This window comes from Bubalus kerabau, chromosome X (genome assembly GCF_029407905.1).
Source record: "Bubalus kerabau isolate K-KA32 ecotype Philippines breed swamp buffalo chromosome X, PCC_UOA_SB_1v2, whole genome shotgun sequence".
NCBI lineage: Eukaryota > Metazoa > Chordata > Mammalia > Artiodactyla > Bovidae > Bubalus > Bubalus kerabau.
The window spans coordinates 100,111,373-100,135,749 of record NC_073647.1 but is presented as its reverse complement, the minus strand read 5'-3'; the positions used below and the strand labels follow the sequence as shown (position 1 = coordinate 100,135,749).

The window sequence follows — 24,377 nt, the reverse complement described above, 5'->3', positions numbered from 1 at the left end:
TGGAAGAAAAAAAAAGGCCCGGAACAGTCAAAGCAATCTTGAGAAAGAAAAATGGAGCTAGAGGAATCAGGCTTCCTGACTTCACAATACACTACAAAGCTACAGTAACCAAAACAGTATGGTACTGGCACCAAAACAGAAATACAGACCATGGGATAACAATAGAAATCCTAGAGATAAAACCAGTCACCTATATCAACAACCTCAGGTATGCAGATAATACTACTCTTAATAGCAGAAAGTGAAGAGGAACTAAAGAGCCTCCTGATGAAAGTGAAAGAGGAGAGTGTAAAGCTGACTTAAACCTCAAAAAAAAAAAAAACAAAAAAAAACCACTCATTCAAAAAAACTAAGATCATGGCATGCAGTTCTATCACATCATGGCAAATAGAAGGGGGAAAGGTGAAAGCAGTGACAGATTTTCTTTTCTTGGGCTCCAAAATGACTACAGACAGTGACTGCAGCCATGAAATTAAAAGATGCTTGGTCCTTGGAAGGAAAGCTGTGACAAACCTAGTTCAGTTCAGTTCAGTCACTCCTTCATGTCCAACTCTTTGCGACCCCATGAACCGCAGCACACCAGGCCTCCCTGTTTGTCACCAACTCCCGGAGTTTACCCAAACTCATGTCCATTGAGTCAGTGATGCCATCCAGCCATCTCATCCTCTGTCATCCCCTTCTCCTCCTGCCTTCAATCTTTCCCAACATGAGGGTCTTTTCCAATGAGTCAGCTCTTTGCATCAGGTGGCCAAAATATTGGAGGAGAATATGTTGCTTCAACCACTTAGGGTCAGTGCCCCTCACCTGCAGGAAGCAGGTACTGACAGATTTCTCTGCCCCTTTCCCCTCAGCAACAATATTCTCCTAAAATAAAAAGGGGGAAATGAGAGACTTAACTTAGGCAGGTTGATAAGGAGTCAAAGCCTAAGGCCCCTTTAAGGAGGAGATAAACATTCTTTCTTTTTCACAGTCTTTCCTATAGATATGTAGGCCTCGTAGGCAGCAGTATCTCTTATTCAAGGACATGCCTTTTTTTTTTTTTTTTTTTTAAGCTTTGGATATATGTTATGGGAGAAGGTCTGGGTAAAAACTTCCACAGCTGTAGCTCTGGGTTAACCTGTTCCTTCTGGCTGATCTCGTGCTGATGTCATCCCAGGAGGTATGTTAGAGGAAAGGGTCTGGAAAAATTCTCGCAGTCTTGAGGTATCTTTTATCTATTCTCAGCAGCTAGTTGAGAAGTGTATAAAGCCTTGCTTAAACTAGTGAGGTGGGTTCTCTCCTGCTCCCTTCTGATGTCTATGTCTGAAGCTTTTTCTGTCACTTTCACTTTAGATAAAATCTACACAATGCTCCAAGTGACTGAGACTGTCTTGACTGAGACTGTCTTTGGTCCCGAGTTAAATCTTCTCCTTCGGAGACCACGAATCTGGCGGCACTGTTCACCATTCACCATAAGATGTCACAACTCTAGAGTCAGTATTCATGTTTGTCTCATGCCAAGCACCACTGAACCTGAAGCATTATATAGACCTTCTTATCAACTTTCTATAGCCATCTAACAGAGAATATTTAAAATGTGATTTAAGGTTATCCTGTCCTATTCAAAGTGTGTAAACATTCTACTCACATGATTTGAATAGGACAGAATCTTGGCGACCCCATGGACACTAGTTTGCAAGTCTCTGCTATTCATGGAATTTTTCAGGCATGAATACTGGAGTGGGTTGTCGTTTCCTCCTCGAGGAAGTCTTCCCAACCCATGCCCCATGCATCTCCTGCATTGGCAGGTGGATTGTTTACCACTGGGAATGTTTGGGAAGCCCCAAACATTCTACTTAGGCAAGGTCAAATGACCTGAGAGACTTACCATTTTCAAAGTTTTTTCCCTTGTATTGTACTTTCCTTGTCATTGAAAGGTCCAGACTCTCTCTACACCGTATAATCTGTGTAGCATGTAACACTTGTCAGTATTTAATATTATTAATTTCCTCAAAAATCAAAATCCATCTCATTCCCTCCTCATTTCTTTCACTGTTTAAGTTTGTTACATGCTTAGCTGGTGTCTAAAATAGAGACAAAAGCAAAGACTGGGCAAACATTGCCACTTTTATCACAGAAAATGTTTTCACAGCCACAAATGATGGGATACCCTAAGAAAATAATTACAGAAATTAAGGTGCATAGAGCACAGAGCTGGAACCAAGATGTAATTATCCAAAAAAAGGAGTGATCACTAAGTATTTCAAATGGGGAAGAGGAAATTATGTTCTTAAAATTCATGGGGAAAATTCATACACAAAGTCCTCTGTTCCACCATTATCCTATGAAGGGAGCCCCAGAGAAATCATCCCTGGAGGGAAAGATACACAGAGTGGAATTCCTGGTACAGAGTGCACTTCTCCTGTGATGGGGAGTGGGAGGGGTCGGGGAAAGCCTCGTGGGCGTGGCTTTGCGTGGCGTCCAAGATGACGTCACAAACATCAACCGTATCCCACGACACCATGGGCTGAGCTAGTGCCAGCGGCAGCTGCGTCTGGTGAGGAAGCTTGCCCTCTGTACCCATGAGGTAAAAGCCATGGGAGCAGTAGAGAGTCGGATGCCCTCGAACAGAGTGGGGCATGCCCCAGAGGAGCCAGGTGCTCCTGAGGGGGAGGAGGAGGCCGAAGAGGTAGCAGGGGCAGTGATAGAGGAAGGGGAGGAGAGGGAAAATGCCAGACCCACCACTAGTCAAGGGCGCCACAAGCGGAAGACAGGCCCAGAAGGGCAGCTCACAAAAGCGACCCACAGGAAGAGAGCAAAAGACAGATTCGAGTCCATTTATAAGACACTTTTTCTGAGAGGAGAAGGGAGTGATGTTCAGATCCGTGCCCTGGGGGAGGAGTGGAACTTGCACAAGGTCTACTTGTGCCAGTCAGGATACTTTGCTAGCATGTTCAGTGGTGCGTGGCGTGAGACAACCATGGATATTGTAGAGTTGCAGATGCCTGACGAGAACATTGATTGTGAGGCACTGCACGAGGCCTTAGGTTTCCTGTACCGAAACTCTGTGCTCATCCCACCCAGTCGAGTGGTCCCCATGCTGGCCACAGCCAGCATGCTGCAGCTGGACAAGCTGATTCAGCAGTGCGGGGAGGTAATGAAGGAGACGGTCAGTGATCAGACCGTGTGCAGCTACTACTGCTCTGCTGAGAGCTACGGACTCCAGAACATCAGGGCCATGTGTCTTCAGTGGCTGCTGGACAATCTAATGACCCAGCATAGTGAGGAGTTATTGAGAGAAATTAGCCTGGATCTCATGAAAGAGGTCATTGCCTCTTCAGAGCTCATCGTGATGGAGGTAGAGATGGATGTGTACACGACGCTGAAAAAGTGGATGTTCCTGCAGCTGCAGCCGACATGGAGAGGCCCCCGCAGAGACCTACTGCCTGACGCCGACTCGTGGTTTGTCAGGTCCAGGCAGGAGTCAGAGGGCACCGCTTTCCTGGAGACCGAGCAGGGCAGAGCCTTCGTGCCAGCGTTCCAGCAGCTGCGGCTTGCCTACATAATCTGCGACCTGCCGTCAGCACGCATCATCGACCAGGATGCACTGATCCCTGCCACGTGGCTGGCCCCAGTGTACAAAGAGCAGTGGCTTGCCCTCCTCCGGGCTGAGCAGACCAGAGACCTCGGGCCCGTGGATGTCTTCGTGTCCGACCTCCAGAGGACCAGCATGCGGTGCGGGGGCCGGCTCCTCAGGGATGCGCAGCGCACCTGGCGGTGGGCAGGCTTCAACTTCGGCTGGGACTTGGTGGTGTGCTATGCCAACCGGCGCATCATTTTCAAGCACAGCGCGCTGAAGAAATCTTGCGGTCTCGGGGTCAGCTTACTCTGGCAGAGAAAGGTCGCGTTCCGCTTGCGCCTGGCCTCCTTGGACAGGGCTGGAAGAGCCATTTTCCGGAAGCAGACAGAATTCCAAGTGCTTTCACTGGGAAAGGATGAAGAGCTAGAGGTGGTGAATCTGGAGAACGAAGATGTGGTTTTCCCCATATATGTGACCTGTAATTTCCTGTACCTCCCCAGAGAGGGGCGTTTTCCTCAGTGAGGACTCCTGAAAACAAAATCTCAGAGAGGTGAGCAGCTCTTTCCCTGGGGTCAGGGACGACCAGCTTTGTCCAGATGCCAGCTCCTTCTGCGGGACCAACCGGACTTGCCCACCTCTGGTGGCCCAACTCTGTCAGAGTCTTTGTTGAACTGTAGCTCATAATACTTGAGGTTGTTTACCTGAGCCTATGAAGAGGAGAAATTTTAAAGCCCTGCTCCCCCAACACCTTTAGAACTTATTTGTGCTGTTAAAGTGGCAACCTGTCCTCCTGGTTTACCATCCATCAATGCCCCCTCCCATCATTTCTGCCAAGTCAAAGACCAGTTGACTTGAGAGAGCAACCTGTGAACCTACCTACTCTACCACTGTTAGGGAAACTCTTTGAAAATATGCATTTCCTTTAGCTTGATTAAAGGAACGTTAAAGAAACAGTTTGGTTTCTCTTTCAGTTCGCGTGTTTAGAGCCACTCTGCCCCACTCATTACCACCACTACCGCTAGCTTCCTTTGGATTGCTTCCCTTTCCCCATTCCCTGCCACTGAGTGTGTAGTACTTGGTTCCCATGATCTCTCACTCTGTGAACGCACCCAGGCTACACTGATGATCTTCTCTTTATTGGTTGTTCCTCAATATTCTTAGGTTAGTTGACTTTATATCATATCTGATGTTAGTTTGGCTTTATTTTGACTTTCCTAGCATTTTAACCCTAGAAGGACGTCTCAAATCTTACACAACCCTATATTGGGGGTGGAGTGGAAGGCAGCAGATTGATTCTATGAGGACATCTCGGTACTAGACAGACTTTTTCTGCGGCACACAGTCGTGAATTATTTATGCACCAGAATGCACTCTTTAAGCACGTTGATGGCCTTTGCCCTTCAGAAACATTTGACGTTGGAATTGTACTTGGAAAGACTCTTTCCCGCTTAAAAACAGGTCTGGTAACCTCTGGAAAGGAACGCTTTTGAATTATAATGGGAATTATTTGGCATCTGGAAGTGGGATCACGAGATGTCCACACTGGTAATCAAAAGGGTAAGAAAAAAAGTGTTTTTGTCACAAAAGGAGAAGCACACTAGTCACGATTTGAATTTGTTAGTTTCTGATTACTGTTCACTTACAAATTGTCACCATCCCATTCCCTCCATTGAGTCATTTTGAGGTCAAAGAATGGAAAACTCTATTTAAGAAGCCATATAAATAATAAATACATGCTTGGAAAGAGTGTGATAAATTAATACAAGATGAACAAAAAAAAAATAGTATACTGTATTGGTGTTTGGCAGATTCATGTTGATGTATGGCAAAACCAATACAATATTGCAAAGTAATTAGCCTCCAATTAAAATAAATAAATTTAAATTAAAAAAAAATAGTCACCAGATTTTAATGCTTTACTTAGTTGAAATCAGAATTTTCTTTACTGGTGGTTTATGTTTCTCTTCCCAATTAGATTTTACCCATTGTCGTTCAGTGAACAAATTACTTCTGACTTTATCCATTCATTCATTCCTTTTACTCTTTAAGCAGATTTGAAAGGCTTCGTTATCCCAAACCCACATTCTAGTATTAGAGTAATATTTACATGATAGTTACTTATATGAAATGGTTCAACCAGGAAGCTGCTGTTGCATCCTTCGATGTTTTCCCTTAATTTTGCAGCCCCCTACCCTTTCTCGTGTTCCCTTATATTCCGTTTACCTAACCAACTACAAACAATAGACTTCATTTTACTTGTGTTTCAAAATAACTGGGGAGAAGAGTAAGTCATGATTCAGTTGAAAGGTAAAAATTATTATTATTATTATTTTTTTTTTGGTAAGAATTTCACTTTCTTTATATAAACTCTCTAAACAATTTGAAATTCCTTTTTCTCAAGCTGAATGCCAAGATGCCATGTCATCTAAACAGAGGTATCCTCAGTTGGGAAATTCAGAGACTACTTAGCTACAAGTGTACCTTGACTGAAAGGTCTGCTTTTGTTTTCCTACCCAACTAGCTTTAAATCCTTAAATTGCTTGTTGCTGCTTACAATAGAAAGATGTTCAATAATGTACAAACAGTGACAGCTGAAATACACTCATTTAAACATTTAAACTCTCACAAACCCTGACTGTTGCCATTTGCCAGTTTGGGCAATTTATCCAATACCTGTCTCTATTTTTTCACTTTTTTTTTCTTTTCTTTTTGACTGCTCAGGATGAGGAAGAAACCTTTTCCCATGTTGATACTCATTTTGTTAGCCTCTTCGTAAAGGCATGGGGAGATGGGGAGGCAGGGCAAAATGTATAGTCATGGTAACGCTACAGGAAACCATCAAGCTAAATAACAGCAAACTAAACGCCACACTAAAGGAGATGTACCCCTATGGGATACCACGTGGTCCTTGACAATGATGAGGATTTATCCCTGTCTCTGTCTTTCCCTCTCTGTATGTCTGCCGCTCTCTCTGTCTTCCCCTATCTCTGTCTCCATTATGTCTGTCTGCATCCCTGTCTAATTACTATCTACCTCTTTCTTTGTCTACCTCAGTCTCTGTCTCAGACTGCCTATCTTTGTCACTGTCTGTCTCTGTCTTACTGTCTGTATCTTTCTGTTTCTCTCTGTTTCTGACAATCCCTTTTTTGTCTGGGTCTCTATGTTTCTGTCTCTGTCTCTGTATTTCTCCAGTGCTTCTGTATCCGTCTGTATCTGCATCTCTCTGTGTCTCTTTCTCCATCCGTCTGTCTTTGTCTTTCCCTTTCTGTCCCGACCTGTCTCTGTCTTTCTCCCCACCCCCAACCTTGTTTCTCTCTGACTCTCTCTCTCCCCATCACTATCTCTATGTCTGTTGGCTCTCTTTCAGTGTGTGTCTGTCTTTCTCTGTCTCTCAGTCTGTCTGTCTCTGTCTTTCTATCTGTGTCAATCAGCCTCTGCCTGTCTCCCTGTCTCTGTCTGCTACCATCATTCTTTGCCTTAGTTTGAATGTGTGTCTGTTTGTCCCTGTCTGTGCCCGGCTTCCTCTGCCTCCCTGTCTCTGTCTCCATCTATTTCTACCTGTCTCTGTCTGCCCCTTTCTGTGTATGCCTTTCTACCTGTCTCTTTTGGGGGAGGAGGTATAATATCTGAGTCTGTCCCTCTGTTGGGCTTTCTCAGCCTGCCTGACCAGCTATCTCTGTTTTTCTGTCAGGCTGTCCTGTCTCTGGCTGTTTCTGCATCTGGTTCTGTTGCATCTTTTGATAGTCCATCTCTGCTTCTGCCTGTCTTAAGGAGACAGGAATGAAATGTTATTACAATTCGGTCGACAAACCCTCTTCTGTCATCTTCCCTTCCGGTGGTGTCCTAGAGATAGATGCTGTAAGAAGACAAAGGTTAGCATTCGTGTTCAAAGACACAAGAGACTTAAATAAACAATGACTTATGAAGGAGAAAGCAGTGCCCCAGGGAGGTAAGTGGGATGGACACAGACAGCAGACCAGTGTAAATTATGCTACTGTGGAAAGGGTCTATATATAAACAGCACAAAGATGACACTGAAATTTTGATGAAAGATAAATCATGTGCTGGAAAAAGAAAACCATCTTTTTAAGAGGAAAATAAAAAGAAGAGGGAGTGTCCAGCCACAAGGTCTACAGGAAGGTACTTGCCAAGTCTCAGCCACAGAATTTGGACATGAAACTGCCTGGTGAGAGTTAAAATAGCAAAATTCACCTATTTTATATAAGCACATCACATAAGTTTAATCATGCCATTAAACTTAAACTTTTGAATTGGGGTCAGCAAACACACACACACACACACACACACACACACTGAAGTAAGTGGATTGAAGCAGGATCCAAGGTTTTTATGTCATCACGTGTTCAGCTAGTAACATGACTCCTAAGACATTCACACACACACACACACACACACACACACACATTTATATTTTATGAGCCCACATGAGGTTCCACCCTTTCCTTGTCCACTCAGCTACCTGGGCCTTGATGCCCTTCCCTTTATTCAAGATAAATCTCTTGAAAGGGGTGTGTCATCTGCCCCCTGTTCTAAGGTTTACTTGCTTGAGTCCAGGCACCATCTATATGTCATAGACTCTCAAATTCATAGCCCATGCACAGACCACTTCTTTGAATCCAGACCTATAGCCAGCAGTCTGCCCCACCACTTGGAAATCTCAAAGGTGGTGCGATCTACAAAGGAACCAAATAGAACTAATAGTCCAGGCAACCAATTTTAATCTAAATGTAGATTCCTTCCTCATTTGAGTAAATAAATAGAAAGACACTGATGCTGGTAAGGAGAAAATAACCAGGATGTTAGCGGAAACTTATACTTCTTCAAGTGTTTGTGTTTCAGAAGTAAAATTTGTCTATTCATGACATTCTAAAGAAAGGTGGCAATTTTTTTTTTCCTAGTAGGTAAGAGAATTGAAATTTACCTCATTTATTTAGACAATACCCAATTGATATATGAACAGTCTTCGGGAATGATTTGTTCTAACAGTGCAGATCAAAGTTTGGTTTAGTCTGTGAACACGTTTTCCATGTCAATTGCTATGATTAGATTCTGAGATCAGACACCAAAGGATAAATTTCACTCCACAGTGTAGCAAAATTCAACTATCAAACTTGGTTTAAAGACTAGCAGGGTAATAAGATGCAGTGCAAGGAACAAAAGCTATCTGGGCAGATTCAAGGTAAGATTTGAATACCCAAAAGATCCTTAATTCTCTGAGAACTATTCATCACATAAACACACTGCATTACATTGGTGATGTCTGTCAATTATTTTAAAAAATAAAAATAGTACATGGTGATGGCAAAAATAGGAATCTACAAGCAGCTGATGGTTTTGATTAGCATGTTTGCAGTACATGGGATTTTATGATGAGTGATGACTCTAAGTGAATTAAAATCATCCAAGCGGTCACGAAGAACATGTTTTGGGTGAAGGCAAGTGGCTGAGTATGGTCCACCACAGGTGAGGAAGACTTCCTGTAGAGGTATATTCTTAAAAATGGTAGCCCCTAGTCATATGTGATTACTTAAATTGATTCAAATTAAATAAAATTGAAAATTCAGTCTCACTCGCAGCATTTGAAGTGCTCAATGGCTACATGTAAACCCGTGGCTACTATACTGTGCACAGTGCAGATATGGAACATCTCTATCAGCGCAGAGAATTCTGTTAGATAGTGCTGTTCTATAATCAGTCATTCCAAGTAAAATTTACGTTTCTTTCTACTTCTGAATACATAGGTCGCCTGGATAACCTATGTGGGGGTGGGTGATGTTTGTGGGGATGGGGAGGAGTTAGAAAAACAGACATACAGAATGGTCACATTTGGATTTACAGGGTCTCATCAAGGTCTTATTTGTCTCACTGTGCTTACTGAGATGTTATGGAGGCTGGGGACAGGGCTTGAGGAAGGTTGGTAGCCACCCAAAGGAACCGTTTGTTTTGGAACCCTGTGCTTTGAATGTGAAGAATTTGATCTAAACTTCTGTGGCCCATACAACATCTGACCTGGTGGTCAGGCCATCATCTCAAACTCATTGTCCAAAACTCAACCTTGGCTTTCTTTCTCCCATTCCACTATCATGAATATCTATTTTCAATATATTTTATGGTTGGTCTTTTACTGTTCATATTGTTACTATCTCCACCAGTATACTAGCCCTCTTCTCAGTCTCTAGGCCTTGAAATCGCTGGTTGAAAGGATACAAAATAAATGTCTTTGTAAACTGAAACTTACATTAGAAATAATAGCATGTGGGGTTATTGTAAATACATTTAGATACAAATACATAAATACATAAATCAAATACATTTGAGTCTTCTGCTTTGCTTTGCCATCAGGTTTAACGTGATGTGATAGTTCGATGCCTCCCAGCTAAAGACCAGCAGGAACACATTTGTAGTTGAACAATTTGAGTTTGTTATTCTTTGCAGTGAAGGAGAACATACACAGTGAAGGAACTGTGGGCCACACAAGTACGTGGGTGATAGAAAAGGGATGTTAAAAGATTTGGGCTTGGGACTTCCCTGCTGGTCCGGTGGATGAGACTTTGCCTTCCAAAGTAGGTGGTGTGGGTTCGCTCCCTGGTTGGGGAAACTAAGGTCCCATATGTCTTGAGGCAAAAACCAAAACATTAAAGAAAAAAAAAAAAAAACAGAAGCAATATGTTAACAAATTCAATAAAGACTAAATAATGGGACCACCTCAAAAAAAAAAAAATAAAGAAATAAAGAGGTGGGCTTGTTTTAGGTGATTTGGGTGAGGTTTTAAAGAAGCAGAGCTTTGATCTGGATTGGATACTGTCAGGAAAACAGGGTATTCCTATGACAGTATCTTAATAAACCTTTTGTATAGAGAGAATAGATTAGAGTGAGGTTAAAGCTACAATTGCTGAAAACAAACAAAGAAACAAAGCAAAGGGGACAACAAAACCCCCAAACTAGCAGTCACTCATACTAGCTAGGAGAGGGATATACGGTGATTTCTACAGTGATTTTGCTTTTGTGTGTACTTAGGAAAAAAAATCACGAAGTGGCCTTTGTTTTGTCTCACTTTATCATGATCTCAGAGTGACAAGGTCTCATGATCTCACCTGAAGTTGGCATTCCCTGAGATGTTTTTCAGTGTCTAATGGGAGAATAACATGTCCTAGCCTGGATGTCAAGAGATATTTTTTTGTACCCCCTTTTGGCCACAAGCCATTAATCCATGTTATCTAGATTATCAACACTGCTCTGATTTTGATGATCAGGAATTTGTTTAGAGAATGTAGTCTGTAGTAGGACATGGATTGGTCTCTCCTGCTCCTTTTGTAGTAGAATGCATCATTGAATACTCTGGTGTGACACGGGCTGTGCATTTAAGACTCCAGACAGGATGCATTGGCCAACTGCAAAACAAGTAATCAAATGAAACACAATGATTATTAGTCCTTGAAACAGGACTTGAAGTCAAGGGCTTGGATTATAAAAACCAGGCAATGAATCCAGCTGGGTTCACCTTTGAGCACCACATGACTTTTGTTAGAATCAAAGACAAGTTTTGGACCACCTTGCTAGTTATTATTTTCCCTAATGTGAGAATATCAATTCACAAAGCCTATATGAATACGGAGTCAGTTATTCTTCGTGTGTGTGTGTGTGTGTGAGAGAGAGAGAGAGAGAGAGAGAGTTGCTCAGTCATGTCTGACTCTTTGCAACCCCATGGACTATAGCCCACGAGGCTCCTCTGTCCATGGTATTCTTCAGGCAAGAATACTGGAGTGGGTTGCCATTCCCTTCTCCAGGGGATCTTCCCGACCCAGGGACTGAACCCGGGTCTCCTGCATTGCAGGCAGATTCTTGACCATCTGAGCCGCCAGAGAAGCCCTTCCTGGTGAGTTTTTAAAAGAAATTGGCTTGACTGTTACTGGATAATCCCTCTCTCTCTAACCCCTCCCCCCTCCCCCACCCGTTTCTGGAAAACAAGATCTGCTGGGATGTTTAGTTTAACAGATCACAAAGTCTCTAGCAATTATCCTGAACACACAAGATAAGTTAGCATATGCCATATGGGTGTTCTATAAGATGTTACATAACAAATAGTACCTCATTGTGGCACGGCCTCTATCAGGAGAATAAGCATCATGTATTACAACTAGAGAAAGCCGATTTTGTGTTCCTCAAGGTAAGTGATGTATTTAGCAGAACTTCCCTTGTGTGGCTCAGCTGGTAAAGAATCCACCTGCGGTGGAGGAGACCTGGGTTCGATCCCTGGGTTGGGAAGATCCCCTGGAGAAGGGAAAGGCTACCCAGTCCAGTATTCTGGCCTGGAGAATTCCATGGACTCTGTAGTCCATGGGGTCGCAAACAGTCCAACACGACTGAGTGACTTTCACTTTCAACCAGTTTCACAAAGCAGGCTGACTATCATGAACAAACGGAATGCCATGAGCAAATTTGACTATAAGGGTCAGGGTGACTCCAGTAATGGAGTCTACCCTTGATTGAGTGGGATATGCCGAGAGGGCACAGGATTGGCCCAGAGGAGCTACCCCACATCTGAGGTCGGGGCGGTGGCCGGGAGAAGCTACCTGACGCCCCCACGCCCGAGGCCAGGGGCGGTGGCCAGGAGAAGCAATCCCAAGTCCGAGGCCAGGGGCGGCGGCCGGGAGGACCAACCCCACATCCAAGGAGCTGTGGCTGCCCGGGCGCAGGAGGGCCTAGAGGAGCTATCCCATGTTGAAGGTCAGGAAGGGCGACTGTGGGGAGATAACCCTCGTGCAAGGTAAGGAAAGGCGGCTGCGCTTTGCTGGAACAGCCGTGAAGTGATAACCCACGCCCATGGTAAGAGAAGCCCAATAAGACAGTAGGTGTTGCAAGAGGGCATCAGAGGGCAGGCACACTGAAACTGTACTCACAGAAAACTAGTCAATCTAATCACACTAGGACCACAGCCTTGTCTAACTCAAAGAAACTAAGCCATGCCCATGGGACAACCCAAGACGGGTGGGTCATGGTGGAGAGATCTGACAGAATGTGGTCCACTGGAGAAGGGAAAGGCAAACCATTTCAGTATTCTTGTCTTGACAACCCCAAGAGCAGTATGAAAAGGCAAAATGAGAGGATACTGAAAGAGGAACTCCACAGGTCAGTAGGTGCCCAATATGCTACTGGAGATCAGTGGAGAAATAACTCCAGAAAGAATGAAGGGAAGGAGCCAAAGCAAAAGCAATACCCAGCTGTGGATGTGACTGGTGATAGAAGCAAGGTCTGATGCTGTAAAGAGCAATACTGCATAGGAACCTGGAATGTCAGGTCCATGAATCAAGGCAAATTGGATGTGGTCAAACAAGAGATTGGTGAGAGTGAATGTCGACATTCTAGGAATCAGCGAACTCAAATGGACTGGAATGGGTGAATTTAACTCAGATGACCATTATATCTACTACTGCGGGCAGGAATCCCTCAGAAGAAATGGAGCAGCCATCATGGTCAATAAAAGAGTCCGAAATGCAGTACTTGGATGCAATCTCAAAAATGACAGAATGATCTCTGTTCGTTTCCAAGGCAAACCATTCAATATCACAGTAATCCAAGTCTATGGCCCAACCAGTAAGGCTGAAGAAGCTGAAGTTGAACAGTTCTGTGAAGACCTACAAGACCTTTTAGAACTAACATCCAAAAAAGATGTCTTTTTTATTATAGGGGACTGGAATGCAAAAGTAGGAAGTCAAGAAACACCTGGAGTAACAGGCAAATTTGGCCTTGGAATACGGAATGAAGCAGGGCAAAGACTAATAGAGTTTTGCCAAGAAAATGCACTGGTCATAACAAACACCCTCTTCCAACAACACAAGAGAAGACTCTACACATGGACATCACCAGATGGTCCACACCGAAATCACACTGATTATATTCTTTGCAGCCAAAGATGGAGAAGCTCTACACAGTCAGCAAACACAAGACCAGGAGCTGACTGTGGCTCAGGTCATGAACTCCTTATTGCCAAATTCAGACTGAAATTGAAGAAAGTAGGGAAAACCACTAGACCATTCAGGTATGACCTAAATCAAATCCCTTATGATTATACAGTGGAAGTGAGAAACAGATTAAAGGGCCTAGATCTGATAGACAGAGTGCCTGATGAACTATGGAATGAGGTTCCTGACATTGTACAGGAGACAGGGATCAACACCATCCCCATGGAAAAGAAATGCAGAAAAGCAAAATGGCTGTCTGGGGAGGCCTTACAAATAGCTGTGAAAAGAAGAGAAGTGAAAAGCAAAGGAGAAAAGGAAAGATATAAGCATCTGAATGCAGAGTTCCAAGGAATAGCAAAAAGAGATAAGAAAGCCTTCCTCAGCGATCAATGCAAAGAAATAGAGGAAAACAACAGAATGGGAAAGACTAGAGATCTCTTCAAGAAAATTGGAGATACCAGGAGAACATCTCATGCAAAGACGGGCTCGATAAAGGACAGAAATGGTATGGACCTAACAGAAGCAGAAGATATTAAGAAGAGGTGGCAAGTATACACAGAAGAACTGTACAAAAAAGATCTTCACGACCCAGATAATCACGAGGGTGTGATCACTGACCTAGAGCCAGACATCCTGGAATGTGAAGTCAAGTGGGCCTTAGAAAGCATCACTAAGAACAAAGCTAGTGGAGCTGATGGAATTCCAGTGGAGCTATTCCAAATCCTGAACGATGATGCTGTCAAAGTGCTGCACTCAATATGCCACCAAATTTGGAAAATGCAGCAGTAGCCACAGGACTGGAAAAGTTCAGTTTTCATTCCAATCCCAAAGAAAGGAAATTCGAAAGAATGCTCAGACTACCACACAATTGCACTCATCTCATACGCTAGTAAAGTAATGCTCAAAATTCTCCAAGCCAGGCTTCAGCAATATGTGAACCATGAACTTCCTGATGTTCAAGCTGGTTTTAGAAAAGGCAGAGGAACCAGAGATCAAGTGGTGAACATCCGCTGGATCATGGAAAAAGCAAGAGAGTTCCAGAAAAACATCTATTTCTGCTTTATTGACTATGCCAAAGCCTTTGGCTGTGTGGATCACAATAAACTGTGGAAAATTCTGAGAGATGGGAAGACCAGACCACCTGATCTGCCTCTTGAGAAATTTGTATGCAGGTCAGGAAGCAACAGTTAGAACTGGACATGGAACAACAGCCTGGTTCCAAATAGGAAAAGAAGTACGTCAAGGCTGTTCATTGTCACCCTGCTTATTTAACTTCTATGCAGAGTACATCATGAGAAACGCTGGACTGGAAGAAACACAAGCTGGAATCAAGACTGCCGGGAGAAATATCAGTAACCTCAGATATGCAGATGACACCACCCTTATGACAGATAGGGAAGAGGAACTAAAAAGCCTCTTGATGAAAGTGAAAGTGGAGAGTGAAAAAGTTGGCTTAAAGCTCAACATTCAGAAAACGAAGATCATGGCATCCGGTCCCATCACTTCATGGGAAATAGATGGGTAAACATTGGAAACAGTGTCAGATTTTATCTTTTTGAGCTCCAAAATCACTACAGATGGTGACTGCAGCCATGAAATTAAAAGATGCTTGCTCCTTGGAAGGAAAGTTACGACCAACCTAGATAGCATATTCAAAAGCAGAGACATTCCTTTGCCAACAGATTTCTGTCTAGTCCAGGCTATTGTTTTTCCTGTGGTCATGTATGGATGTGAGAGTTGGACTGTAAAGAAGGCTGAGCACCGAAGAATTGATGCTTTTGAACTGTGGTGTTGGAGAAGACTCTTGAGAGTCGCTTGGACTGCAAGGAGATCCAACCAGTCCATTGTGAAGGAGATCAGCCCTGGGATTACTTTGGAAGGAATGATGCTAAAGCTGAAACTCCAGTACTTTGGCCACCTCATGCAAAGAGTTGACTCATTGGAAAAGACTCTGCTGCTGGGAGGGATTGGAGGCAGGAGGAGAAGGGGACGACAGAGGATGAGATGGCTGGATGGCATCACTGACTCGATGGACATGAGTCTGAGTGAACTCCGGGTGTTGGTGGTGGACAGGGAGACCTGGCGTGCTGTGATTCATGGGGTCTCAAAGAGTCGGACACGACTGAGCGACTGAACTGAACTGAACTGAGCTGACACTCCTTTGTCTTAGTCACATAAAACATTATTTCCTTTCAGCCCAGAGCTGACGATAATACAACAAAACAACTCAGCTAAAACTCTGTACTAAGGATTACATAACAACAATGTATCCCACTTGAGGACATGTTTCTCCTTCTTGAGGACCTTCTGACTATCTTATTGTTATCTTACAATGTATATTATGGGAGTAGGACTGGTAAGATCTTTTTACTGTTAGTTCTAATCCTGTCATCTTAAAATGTAAATTATGGGAGTTGGTCTAGGAAGACCTTTACAACCTTGAGTCATTCGTTTGATTTACTGTAATAACCAATTAAAAAAGTATAGAGCTCCCTTGCTAAGACTAGTGAGGGGGCATTCTCTGTCCCCCTTCTGATGTCTATGTCAGAAGCTTTCTCTGTCCCTTTTCATACTTTGATAAAACTCTGCTACACAAAAGCTCTTGAGTGATCAAGCTTGGTCCCTGGTCCCAAAGCTAAATCTTCTTCTTTGGAGATCATGAATCTGATACCGTTCACTGTAAGCTAACATCTTGGGGCTTCGTCCAGGATCTTCAGGACAAGGTAAACACACTCAGAGCTCTAGTCTCTGCTTTCTCAGTATACACGCTTTCTGCTTTACTTTACTAACTCTATGGCGTGCCTGTCTGTGTGAATGTAGAAGGAAAGAGACGTACCGAAATGAGTATGAAATGAGCACTGAGCCCTGCTCTGCAGTTTCATGGTGCCTCGTAATGCCTGAGGCAGCCCCCCAAAAGGGAGCCTTGTTGGGAGTTTATACCGACCTGCCAATGCCAAGAGACACCCAACGTCCCTGCGAGGGGAGTGGCCAGAAAAGGGCAAAGCACGTGGGCTGAACTTTCCTTTCTTGGTCACCTTTTCCTGGTCTCTTCCACAATTTCGTAATTCCATGGGGAGTTAGAACTACTAACCTAATCCGTCAGATCTTAGACTTTCAAGGGACTTGTGATCCATGCCATTACTGTGTACTTTTACTTAGACCCCAAGCTTGGTAGTCATGGGGAACCCAGACTTGCTAGGAGCATGTTCAGGAACGGGGTGGAACTCTAGCTCCAGCAGCACCTTTGGGAACTAGGTGAAGCTCTAGCTTCAGCAGTGTCTCTCTCTTGACTGCTTCCATAGGGGGCCAGAGTCCTAAAAGCGAGTCCTTGCCATACCTGTGCCTCTGAACTACATGGATGGAAGTGCTGCTAGAGAGCATGAGGTTTCTAAGAACATAGGTCAGGAATTCCAGACTGGAAGTACAATGGGCTTCTTCCTTTGGTAGTGCTAGCTCTTAGCAGACCGGAGAAAGCTCTCCAGTGCCTTCTGTCTCAACTCCTTAGGTATTCCTTTTGTGGAATCTGTGAAAATGAGCTGGAAGGATTGGCCCTAATAGCTTGAGGACAAAAGTCACTTTTTCCTCACGGGCCGACCCTCTACCACCTCTTTTGCTGTCACATACACTGGTGTGGTGACACAAAGAAGGGACGTATTGATTGTTGTTTGTCCCTTTATAACTCACCGCTTCTACTGTGGTCAGGACTGTACTCAGGAATGTGCACAGGCACTCGTAAGACAGATGCTTCCCCTAGCAGTGCCAGCTTGGGAAACATTCCAGGAAACTACTCTGTTACACCCCAGGTGGCATCAGAGGAAAAGCACAAATCAAACAAAGGTCGTGGTGGTATGGAACTAGAAATCAATTTGGGATGCCATCAGGTCTACCCCTGGTGCATCTCCCCCTTGCCTCGATGGTAGAATGAGCGGGCTGAAGGGAAGGCGCCTGAGTCAGCAAGTGACAGACTAAGTCCGTCTAGGAAAGGAAAAGCTTCGGTGGAAAGTCTGTCTCCACCCCCATCTAGAGCAGGGAGGGACACCTCCGATGGAAAGAAGCAAAGGCGCTGGTTGCCGCTTTTTTCTCTCTTACCGATGCTGCTGCTGCTGATAAGTCGCTTCAGTCGTGTCCGACTCTGTGTGACCCCACAGATGGCAGCCCACCAGCCTCCTCTGTCCTTGGGATTCTCCAGGGAAGAATACTGGAGTAGGTTGCCATTTCCTCCTCCACTCTCAAAGTTCCAGACCCATACCCTTGGATTGTGTCCTGAAAACCTGGGGTAAGTTTGACCCCCAGAGCACAAAGAAGACACACCTGACTTTCCTTTGCAAATCTGCATGGCCACAATATCCATTGGAGGGTGGCAGACAAGGGTGGCCAGTTGAAGGGTCTCTTAACTACGATATTGTTTTACAACTAGACCGGTTCTGTAGAAAACAAGGGAAATGGGTAGAAGTGCCATATGTGTTCCCCTTTTTCTCTCTGTGAGATATACCAGACTTAAGTCCTAAGGGTACAGATTTGGGTGTAAAGCCTTCAGCTCCCTCCTATCCTCTTACTCTGCCTCTGCTTCTGTATCCGGGGCTCACAACTGAGCAAGCTGAGGGTCAAGGCACCCCTCCAGGAAGGGTTGCCTCAGTCTCGATAGAAGTTCAAACAACCCCAGTTCCAATGCAGCCTCAGACTACTCTGGTTTCAATGGGAACTCAGACAGTCAAAGTAGAGAAGGTGCAGATAACCAAAACTAAGGTAAAATACGAGAAAGAGGATGAGGATGAGAAAAAGCAGGTTTCTCTAATCTATCCCTCGGAACGTATGTGAGGCGTAGCTAGAGGGGCTGAGGAACAGCCACACAACTTACTGCCTCTGCAGGAGGCCCCCACTGGGAAAAATAACCAATCCATAAAAATCCATAAGCCCTTTTCTTACCCAGAGGTACAACGGATAAAGAGAGATCTGGGAGACTAGAGGATCCAGAAAAGTACATAGAAGCCTTTACAGGACTCACTTTACTTTATGAGCTTACTTGGAGAGATGTAATGTATGTCTTGGGACAGACGCTGACTCGTGACTCGAGAGCTTGAGTTTTGGGGGAAGTTACTATTTTTGGAGATGAATGGCTTGAACGTGAGACAAGGGGAAAGAGGGAACACGAACTAGCCCTCCTCCCTACAGGGAGCCAAGCAGTTCCCATAGCAGAGCCAGACTGGGATTATCACAAAGAGGAAGGGAGACAGGAGTAGACCCTCTTTGACAATTGCATTATTGAAGGGCTTAAGAGAGCTCGAACGAAGCCTCTAAATTATGCTAAGTTGGCTGACATAGAACAGGTAGAGAAGGAAACTCCTGGTAAATTCCTAGATAGGCTACGGGAGGCTCTCCACAAGTTTACTGACATTGATCCCAAATGTGCAGAGGAGAAATGATCTTAAAAGATAGATTTCTCACTCAGTCACCCAGTCGGCTCCAGATATCTGCTGTAAGTCACAAACACAGGCGTTTGGGCCAAATCAGTCTTTAAAACACTGTTACAGCTGGCTCAGACGGTATATTGCAGTAGAGAATATGAGAAGGGGGAAGGACAACAGAAGAGAACCAAAGAAAAGGCTCAGGCTCTAGTGATGGCTATGAAAACTGCTATGAATCAGCCTGAAGAGAAAAATGTCCAGAGGAAGCCAGGTGAAAAGGGATGGGCTTGCTATTACTGTGGAAAGGAGGGGCATCTCAAGCGAAGTTGCTCTCAGGTGTCTAAGCCGCCCCTGGCTCCCTGTCTGGTCTGTAAAGGACCACCCTGGAGGAGAGACTGCCCCCAGAGGCACAGGTCCCAGGGGTCAGACTCTCAGGACAATCAGGACTGAAGGTGCCCAGGGATCCCCACACAAGCTCCTGTCCTAATGACACCCGAGGAACACCGGGTATTAATAACTGTGGGGGGCCAATCAGTCGATTTTCTTTTGGACACTGGGGCAACTTTCTCTGTGCTCACTGAAGCCCCTGGTCTGCTTTCCTCCTGATCCACTACTGTAATGGGACTGTCAGGATGAGCCAAAGGCTATGACTGAAATATTCAGTCATCCTTTAAGCTGCAACCGGGACTCTGTGCTGTTTTCCCACGAGTTTCTGATCATGCCAGAGTCCCCCTCACCCCTTCTCGGGAGGGACAGACTGAGGAAGGTCCAGGCCTCTGTAGTCATGAATATGGAGTCTGCTCTTTCTCTCCCATTGATTGAACAAAATGTAAATCCTAAAGTGTGGGCTGACGGAGGAACTGTGGATCGAGCACAAAATACTGTTCTTGTCCTTATCAAGCTCAAAGACCCTGACCTATTTCCACATCAAAAGCAGTATCCATTAAAGCCCGAGGTTAAGGAATGGGCGAAATCTTACTGTACTGACTTGTCATGATGTAAGTGGGATCTTAAACTCTAAAGTTCAGAGCAACAACGCTCCACCTTTAAAGCTGCTGTAACTCAAGGGGTGTCGAAAGCTCTAGGAATCGAGTATCACTTACACTGTTCCTGGAGACCCTAATCTTCAGAAAAAGTTGAAAAGGCTAATGACATTATTAAGAGACATCTACGTAAATTAACTCAAGAGACACAGGACGATTGGCTTAAAGTTCTACCCATAGCTTTAATGAGGGCTCAGACTGCCCCTAAAAAGGAAGGACCGTCCCCCTTTGAATGTATCTACGGAAGACCCTTCTTATGCACAGACATTGTTATAGACCCTTAGAATTAGAATCAGCCTTAGAATTAACTATGTGACGCAGCTTTCAGCCTTTCAACAGACATTACGGAAACTCTGGGAGGTGACTCCTGACCCAGCCGGAGTCAAACAAGCCTCTGAACCAGGCACCGAGGTCTTGAAAAAGACATTGGGATCTGGAGATCAATCTCTCGAGCCCCTCTGGGAAGGCCCTTGCCAGGTTATTCTTTCTTCTCCCACAGCTGTCATGGTGCCAGCAATTGATTCCTGGGTGCACCACACTCAAGTTAAGAAGTGGCACCCTGACCAAAACTAAACAATGTCATTTGACGTCTTTATCCTCTAAGCTTTTACCTCTTACTTTTCAGATGGGCCTGACAATCGACATGGGCCTGCTTCTGCTGACTCCAAACGTCCCGAGTCTGCCATTTGACCCTCAAGACAACGCCTTTCTGTCCTGGGCTCATTCTTATGCTGCATTCCACAATCGGTCTAATTGCTGGGTCTGCGGAGTGCTCCCCTCTTCATCAGTTGAAGGGTTCCCATGGTGGGTTTTTCCATTTCAAGGAAAAGACTTTCTTCAACTCTGTGAAAATATCTTCACCAACAACAATCACATGTGATGCCTCTCTTTAATCTGATGACATCTAGCAATCCTAAAATGGACTGGTGTAACACTCTGTACCTTAACTATGGCTATAATGTGACTTTCAACTTTGATCGTACAGCATCTTGATTTAATGTCTATTTTGCTGAACATTAAGAAAGTAAATGGGTCTAGATCTCATGGTTTCCTACCTAATGTTTATCAAATATGGGATGAGGTCATATGGCTAACTCCTGAAAAGGGACGCCTACTACCTAATGCTCCCAAACGCTGGGAACAAATAGAGCCATCCCCAGAAGTTAGCTGACAACTTAATTAAAACGATCGGAAACAATTGGGGGTTTTGCCTCAAGAAATATGCAATGTAATCATTCCTGTGTTTTCCAATTCCAGTTCAGGCCCTCCTTTTGCCTCGCCAGGAACTCACTGGGACTGGATCGCTCTGTCACGCTGGTTTGCTCCAAACAGGACCTATTGGATATGTGGCTCTTATCTATGGGCATGGCTTCCCCCTGGCTGGATAGGGAGGTGCACCCTAGGTCTAGCTTTTACTCGTGGCTTCATATTTTCAGAGCTTCCAGAGAATCCTGCTGATCTGCCACAGCTTAAAACTCGCTGGGCAAGGTCTGTATTTCACTGGTATGATTATCTGGCTGCAATATCCATCCCCTCTCTGGGGACACAGATGTTATGCTACGAGTTGATGCTCTGACTAACTTAACTCAACAGGCTTTACAAGATTCTCAAAAAGCTAGTTCAGCCCTTAATGCTAAACAAATACAAATTAGAAAGGCGGTTTTACAAAACAGATTGGCCTTAGATATTCTAACAGCCGCACAAGGAGGAACTTGTGCCAGTATTCATACCCAAAGTTGCACACATATACCAGATATGAGTACTAATGCTACTCACATACTAAACACATGAACAAGATGATTCAGGCTATGGATTCTCTCAAAGCTTCAGACACCTCACTTTGGGAAAGGTTAACTAGCTCCCCATGGTAGAAAACTATCTTAATTGTAGTAATTCTAATTGTTCTGTTTTTACTGTTTGCTCCCTGCATCTGCAACTGTGTAACTGGATTTGTTTCTAACCGTCTGAAAGCTTTTAATTTACAAATGGCTGTCCAGGCTCCTAGGAGTGCCACAGCCTCCTTCAACTATTACTTGGGGCCCCTAGATCAGAGACCCTCAAAATGAGGGCTAGGAGAATATGTTGCCTCAACAATTTAGGGATGATGCCCCTCAACAGCAGGAAGTAGTTATGGAACAAAAAACGATGCCCCTTTCCCTTGGCAACATCATTCTCCTAAAAGAAAAGCGGGGAATGAGAGAGTCAATTTCTAGGTAGGTTGATAAAAGTCCGGGATCCCCAAAGAGGAGAGAGCATCTGGTGTTCTCAAAGAGGAGGTAGGGGTCTGGAGTTCTCAAGGAGGAGAAAAGGACAAACGTGTTTGTTTGTTTTATTCATAAAACATTTTTTTTTCCTTAGCCTAGAGCTGATGATTGTACAACAAAACAACTCAGCTTAAACTCTGTACTAAGGATTACATAACAACAATGTATCCTGCTTGAGGATATGTTTCTCCTTCCTGAGGACCTTCTGACTAATCCTGTTATCTTACAATGTACATTATGGGAGTGGGTCTGGTAAGATCTTTCTACTGTTAGTTCTAATCCTGTCATCTTAAAATGTAAATTATGGGAGTTGATCTAGGAAGACCTTTACAACCTTGAGACATTCTTTTGATTTACTGTAATAACCAGTTTAAAAAGTATAAAGCTCCCTTGCTAAGACTAGTGAGGGGGCATTCTCTGTCCCCCTTCTGATGTCTATATCAGAAGCTTTCTCTGTCCCTTTTCATACTTTAATAAAACTCTGCTCCACAAAAGCTCTTGAGTGATCAAGCCTGGTCCCTGGTCCCGAAGCTAAATCTTCTTTGGAGATCACGAATCTGCCACCATTCACCGTAAGCTATCCTCTAAACCAGAAGAACAGCTTAGGTTAGGGGCAGGTAGACCCTTCTGAAAAACATCCATTGCCACTGATGATGAAAAGAAATTGTGTGAAGAGGCTGATAGAAAAAAACACCAGTTTTGAAGGGCTCTTCACTGCTCGGGATGGATTTTATGCTGCAGCTATCACCTGAGGGGTACCCTGTAGACCACACAATTACACAGTTCCTGCATGTAATGCCTGAGTATTCCATGCCATTATCTATGAATTCACCTGAGCCACTCACTGATACCATTAAAAGTATTGGCATACTTGCTTGATAAATACGGAAACTCCCAGACAAAAGGCTGTCTCCCATCATCAACTGGAATCATTCTGGCACTAGGGGGAGAACATGCACTGTCACTGCTGAAAACTGCTGCAAGTGGAATCCAGTGGAATCCCAGAAACCTGTACTGTGGCTTTTTGATGTATTAACACATCTGTGAAGATAACTAAAACATCTGATAACTGAATGACATTGTCCTACCTCTCGGGACATTTTGAGTCAGCTTCAGGTAGTAGGGATGGGACATCTTTTCCTATAGATTCCAAGTAGGGCTGTCTTCCTTACACGTTTTTCCCCTCAAGGGCTAGTGACTCCTCATTAAGTCAGTCTTATCACATCTAATCAAAACAGCAGTACCGAGCAGATGATTCAAGCCACGATTAAGGAAAACAAAAAGCCAAAGATCAAGCCTCTTCCAACTCTTCTCAAGAAGTTCCTTTAACTCTAGCTCCTGAGGAGTCTGGCTGAACACATCTATACTATGTCTATATCTATATCTATATCTATATCCATATCCACATCCATATCTATATCTATCTGTATCTTTTTCTAGATGGTCCAGCAGTGAAAAAGAATTCATCTTGGCCAAGGGGACTCTGAAAGGACTAAAACAGGCATGATGAAAGGTCTCCAATTTCTCCCTTTCTTTCTTCCTTTCCTCTTCCTTCCTTTGCTTTCCTTTCCTCTCGTTTTTTTTTTCTTTTGTTCTTTTTTTCCCCAATCCTTTCCTTCCTTCCTTCCTTCCTTTCCTTTCTACCTCCCCCACTTTGCAAACTTTGGCTACAAGGCTTGAAAAACTTTTCTCAGAAAATACTGCTCTGTTGTTTATTGAGGTTGCATCAATCACCCCAAGCAAACAGCACACAACCAGGAACAACCTCCAACTGTGACTTGCAGTTAAAGAAGAAAACTGCTGCCTAATCCAAAACAGCAAGAACATCTTTCTTGCTACCCTATAAAACTCTGACCTTGCTTAAATTGTCACTTACTCTTCATTTGCTCCTTGGTACATGTCAATGGAATACAGCCACAAACCTCTATTTGAATCACATATCAGTCTGTTGTAACAGATCTTAAACCTTTCATCTCCACTTGATTATTTTAATAAGAGGAATATATTCCTTGAAATATTTATGAACAAAGGTATTCACTATAGTACTAATTATAGTAGAAATAATTAGGGAAGTAGTTGAATAATTATGATAAAACATTTGATGGACTTTTGGGTATCCATAC

General features: G+C 44.0%; 1 protein-coding gene and 1 pseudogene across 1 annotated transcript; both read left to right on the top strand.

Annotated features, from left to right (window-relative positions):
* The first annotated feature begins 1,062 nt into the window (after positions 1-1,062).
* On the top strand, positions 1,063-4,498 carry LOC129639607 (germ cell-less protein-like 1). The gene has a single exon (XM_055564732.1). It carries the CDS (start codon positions 2,576-2,578, stop codon positions 4,079-4,081), a length of 1,506 nt encoding a protein of 501 aa, XP_055420707.1. The 5' UTR covers positions 1,063-2,575; the 3' UTR covers positions 4,082-4,498.
* Positions 4,499-11,579: 7,081 nt separating this feature from the next.
* LOC129639581 (endogenous retrovirus group PABLB member 1 Env polyprotein-like) lies at positions 11,580-22,763 on the top strand (annotated as a pseudogene).
* Positions 22,764-24,377: the final 1,614 nt, after the last annotated feature.